The 5,875-nt window shown below is 33.3% G+C and overlaps 1 protein-coding gene across 1 annotated transcript; it reads right to left on the minus strand.

The window, feature by feature from the left end:
• Nucleotides 1-1,449: 1,449 nt before the first annotated feature.
• On the minus strand, nucleotides 1,450-3,423 carry LOC136339662 (uncharacterized). The gene has a single exon (XM_066283084.1). The coding sequence runs from the start codon at nucleotides 2,892-2,894 to the stop codon at nucleotides 1,827-1,829; it is 1,068 nt and encodes a 355-aa protein (XP_066139181.1). The 5' UTR covers nucleotides 2,895-3,423; the 3' UTR covers nucleotides 1,450-1,826.
• Between the last annotated feature and the right edge of the window lie 2,452 nt (nucleotides 3,424-5,875).

The following is a 5,875-nucleotide window of genomic DNA, read 5'->3' on the forward strand; positions in this document are numbered from 1 at the left end:
ATAATATTGCCTATTATTCCGGTCCATACATTAACTTTGAATGTATGTTGATGATGAACTACTTTGAGGGCGTGCGGATTTTCATTACTATAAACATGTTCATTGTGAACGTTAGTTATGCCGGATCTAGTAAAGCAAGCTTCGTCGGTGAAGAGAATTTTTTTACTGAAGTTCGGATTATGGACTTGCTGATTTTGAATAAAATGACAAAAAGCTAAACGACTTCCAAGATCGATCGGTAAAAGATCTTGTACTTTTTGGATATGGAAAGGGTATAATAATTCTTCTTTCAAAACTTCGTGAATTGTACTTTTGGGAACTGCTAAGTTGTCTTGTAAACGTCTGGTACTAATTCTCGGATCTTCTTCGACTCTATTTAAAATAGCTTCTTCATTACCTGTTGTCCTAGTTGTCCGGATTCGATCCCCGTCGATTCTTTTCGGTTGAAAACTTCCATTTTCACGGAGTCGCCTTTCAATATTTGCAAACGTTTGATGATTGGGTGTTCGACGATTTGGAAATTTTTCGTGATAAACTCGAACACTTTCCCGGCCGTTTTTATTGCAAAATCCATAAACCAATAACATGTCAACTTGCTCATTATAGATGTAAGTATTCATTGTGAAAAAGCGATAGTTATTGACTTGATAAAACTTCAGTATTCTAATAACGTCAAAAAGAAACTAAGACGTGCAGTGTTATTTTCATTTGTTTACTTAAACGTCTTCAGGGAAACAACAAAAAACCTAAGTTACAATACAAATAAAATGCGCATTTTGAGCATTTGCTATGAAATGTTTGTAATAAAATGCTTTGAAATAAAAATTGCATCTATTAATAAAATTGCAAATATCTTTTAAACAGTTGGCTTTAGCGACATTTAACAAGTATACCTTTTTTAAGCAGAAAAGATAGGGTAAAAGATTTTTCTATTCGAAATTGACATACACTGTGGCAGAAAAAAGTTTTGACGGTTTAAAAGTGTCCTAATGGTCGCTTGTGGTGCCCTCTAGAAGATACATCAAAATCGTTTATAAATTTGAATTTCTCATCCCAAAAAACCCCTGAATACAAAATTTCGTGAAATTAGTTTGAAGAAGTCAAAAGATATGAAAGAAAATCTGATTTCCTTTTTCAACTTTGACACCCTGTAGCTCCGTTATTATCAACTTTTGTACTAAGGCAAATCTAGTTAAATCGACTTATTATGAGTTGTACTATATCTGATAGAGCGTTGTACACGGAGTATCCGGACACCCTGTATAATAATATACAGGGTGTTTGGTTCACCGATACATATCCGAAAGGGGGTGGTAGGTGCGATGATTTGGAATGTATTGAAATATACTATTATACAAAGTGTTACGCATTTCGAGATATCGTCATTTTTCCAAATTTTACCATTTTCGCTGTTTACTTCCATATAAGTTCAAATAAAAATTTAGCTGAATGTTCGATCTGGCTCTACCTTTTTTCACATAAACTTGAATATGTATTTTATTGATATCAAACATCTAATGAAGTCTACATATTAAAAAAAAAATAATGTAGCCTTTTAAAGTTCGAAAAAGAAATTTCTTAAATATCAAACCTTGACTTTGTAAGCGAATACAAGAAAAGGTGCAAATGAAAGAGACGTTCAAATATCTCTAAAAACTTATTGAACTAATGCTCTTTCGAATGATATATTGAAAGACTCAGATTTAATGTCGCATAAGATATTTAATTAAAAAAAAATTAAAAATGCGGATATGGCGATTTAACAATATGAATAAAAATTAATTAGTAATTATTATTTATACATTAATTATACTATTTATTTAAGATTAATTATTATGCTCGAAATGAGATCCACCATTTCTGATACAACATCGGCATCTTCGTCGCATCTCTGTGGTGGTTACTCCTAGCTTCATTTCAACCTTCATGACTTTTGCTGCCCTATTAATTTTTTGAATGAGATGGTCTCGATCGTGAATTTCTTCATTGTATACCAGTTCCTTCATTCTTCCCCAGATATGATAATCTACTGGGGTCAGATCCGGAGATCTAGCAGGCCATAATATTGGTCCGTTTCGCCCTATCCATCTTTCGGGAAACTGATTATTTAAAAACTCCCTTATTGTTTTCCGATAATGGGCAGGACATCCATCGTTTTGAAATATGATTTCCGTTCTTACATCTAAAGGTATATCGTCCAAAATATCTGGTAAATGATTTCTTAAAAATTCTAGGTAATTTTCGCCATTTAAATTGTCTGGCAAAAAATATGGGCCAATCAAAAGCCTGCCTATTATACCAGCCCATACGTTCACACTAAATTTATGTTGAAACGAAGTTTCTTTTTTCATATGCGGATTTTCTTCAGCCCAATAATGCAAATTATGAAAGTTGGTAACTCCTTCACGGGAAAATTTAGATTCATCCGTCCATAAAATCCTGCGAAGAAATCTTCCATCTTCAATATCCGCATGTAAGATAAATCGACAAAAATGTGTTCTTCGGATTGGATCTCCCTCCTCAAGTCCTTGCACGGGTGTGTAATGAAAAGGGTGCAATTTCTCAGAGTGTAGAACTGACCACACCTTCCACGTAGATACGTTGAGTTGTTCAGCTACTTTCCTAACGCTTGTAGTGGGCTCTGCTTCAAACGTATTAAAAATTTGTACGTCCACCTCAGCGTGATATTTTTGGTTATTCGGTCTAGGATCTTGATGATATAAATTCCCAGTTTCACTCATTCTACGATATGTATTAGCGAATACTTTTACGTTAGGTACTCTTCTTTGAGGAAATCTTTCACGATATAAACGCTGAGCGGCAGCTGCGTTACCGTCAGCTCTGCCATACATAAAAAGTATATCAGCATATTCAACATTTGAATATGCAGCCATTAATCTAAATCGTTAAAAATGAAATATCACAGTATTATACGAAATAAAATACATCGATTGACCACTAAAAAAATTTTGAATAAAACACTGTCTGTCATATCTCGTTACTAAGCAACCCAGTATCATGGCTTACCAGATATTTTATTTTATTTTTATATTATTTTTTTTACGGACCAATATTATGGCCTGCTAGATCTCCGGATCTGACCCCAGTAGATTATCATATCTGGGGAAGAATGAAGGAACTGGTATACAATGAAGAAATTCACGATCGAGACCATCTCATTCAAAAAATTAATAGGGCAGCAAAAGTCATGAAGGTTGAAATGAAGCTAGGAGTAACCACCACAGAGATGCGACGAAGATGCCGATGTTGTATCAGAAATGGTGGATCTCATTTCGAGCATAATAATTAATCTTAAATAAATAGTATAATTAATGTATAAATAATAATTACTAATTAATTTTTATTCATATTGTTAAATCGCCATATCCGCATTTTTAATTTTTTTTTAATTAAATATCTTATGCGACATTAAATCTGAGTCTTTCAATATATCATTCGAAAGAGCATTAGTTCAATAAATTTTTAGAGATATTTGAACGTCTCTTTCATTTGCACCTTTTCTTGTATTCGCTTACAAAGTCAAGGTTTGATATTTAAGAAATTTCTTTTTCGAACTTTAAAAGGCTACATTATTTTTTTTTTAATATGTAGACTTCATTAGAAGTTTGATATCAATAAAATACATATTCAAGTTTATGTGAAAAAAGGTAGAGCCAGATCGAACATTCAGCTAAATTTTTATTTTAACTTATATGGAAGTAAACAGCGAAAATGGTAAAATTTGGAAAAATGACGATATCTCGAAATGCGTAACACTTTGTATAATAGTATATATGGTTCAATACATTCCAAATCATCGCACCTACCACCCCCTTTCGGATATGTATCGGTGAACCAAACACCCTGTATAGGGGGTTCCGTTAAATAAAATGAATAAATATTTTGACCTGTCTTTATACAACACCCTATATGATAAAAAATATTTTTAAAATGTAGGTTGTATGTTCACGTATAACTTTTATACGAACAGTTTTTTTAAATTTTGTAGACTAAGGAAGATATAGTACTTTGTCACACTATTGCGTCATCCTGTATGTACATACGTCTCAACTTGCAGAAAAGCAAAATTCAAATAATATTTCTAGTTCTGCATTGTACGTTTGGTGTTGAAGCGACGAGAAGAGTAAAAGTGGCACACATGAATAGTTTGAATCAATCAATGTTATATTTGAAGGATTAAATATTTCGACGATTGTAAATAGGAGTGTTTTTGCATTGCGCTATTTTTATCATTTAACATACATATGTATGTGCATACTACAATAGGCCGTATTAACATTCGGACACCATGGTACCTAAGCATTCCTTTCTTTTAGCAAATTTTTGCGGGTATTAATCATGAAATAATTCGTAAAAATTAATCATGATTAATACGTTATTTATGAATAGATCATTCATAAATAAAAAGTACGAATAATAATTCTTCATTGATAGGAGTGAATAAAGAATAATTATTCGTACTTCTTATTTATGAATAATTTCTGTGGATGACTGATAATTCATGATTATTATTCGAATAAATTTTACCCATCTCTGCCTCGAACTAGTGCAAAAATTTACCCAAACTGGTTCGGTACGTATCAAAAAGCGTGATATTGTAAATCCAGTAGTCAGTGAAGCAGTGGAAGTAACTGTTATAGGTCACATGACTCAAGATGAAACTTTAAGTACGAGGAAGTTGAGTGATGTATCAGGTATTCCGCGAACTAGCGTACGAAGAATATTAAAAACATATAAATGGCATCCTTATACACTGGCGAGCATAAAATTCGGGTTACTTCGAAATTTTCAAATATAAATGTATTGAAAGAGAAGTGATATTTTTCGCTGGCATACCGGCATTGTTTCATGAAATTTCGGATCATTGGGAAAGTGTTTACGGTTCTGCATGGTTCTACCATGAAAAAAAAAAGATTGATAAAATACCTTCAGTATCAAAATGTTACAGTGCTTGGGTAATGGACACCTGTACAATACATTAGTTATTTGGGTACAGGATCGTGTTTTTTTTACCATTTACCCTTAACAAGGGTAAAGAACCTCAGAATCGATAAAAGTTATCCTTTTTTATTTTTTTGGAAGTTAGGAAGGCAAAAATTTCGAAAATACTAAAGTGACCCGAATTTTATGCTCGCCAGTATAAAATTCAATTGGTGCAAGAGTTGATGACTTCGACAGGCGACTGCAATTCTGTGAAGTTATTAACCACCGAGCAAATCAAGAACCACATTTACTATTTAACATTTGCTTTTCCGATGAGTGCTCTTTTTTTGTCAATGGAACTGTAAACCGTCACAACTGTCGTTACTGGAGTGATGTAAACCCAAGAATTTTTCGCGAGACACACATAACATACTGAAAAATTGAACGTGTGGGCTGGTATTTTCGGAGACCATCTCGTTGGACCCTTTTTCCTAAGCCGGCACCCTAAATGGAGAAATGTATTGGGGGTACAAATTAATTCGATCCGTTTTTTGGTGTTAAAAAATGCATTTATTTGTAAACAAAATGAATGAAAAAATTAATTAAAGTATTGGCCATAGCTGGTTATTACTTTTTCCCATCTCTCCGGCATTTTTCGAATTCCATCTCGAAAAAAAGATTAATCTTTTGAGGCAATCCAAGTTTCGATTTCTGCGAGAGAAGTGAACCGGTGACCTGCCAAATCATGCTGCATTGTTCGAAACAAGCAATAATCTAAAGGAGCAATATCCGGAGAATATGGCGGGTGCGGTAAAACATCCCATTTTAACGTTTCCAAATAATTTTCGACAACTTTACCGACGTGAGGTCGAGCGTTGTCATGAAGAAAAATAACTTTATCATGTCTTTCTTCATATTCCGGCCTTTTTTC

Source organism: Euwallacea fornicatus, chromosome 6 (assembly GCF_040115645.1).
Source record: "Euwallacea fornicatus isolate EFF26 chromosome 6, ASM4011564v1, whole genome shotgun sequence".
Taxonomy (NCBI): domain Eukaryota; kingdom Metazoa; phylum Arthropoda; class Insecta; order Coleoptera; family Curculionidae; genus Euwallacea; species Euwallacea fornicatus.

Coding starts and splice junctions, on each gene's coding strand:
- LOC136339662 (XM_066283084.1), bottom strand. CDS start 2,894: ATGGCTGCATATTCAAATGTTGAATATGCTGATATACTTTTTATGTAT.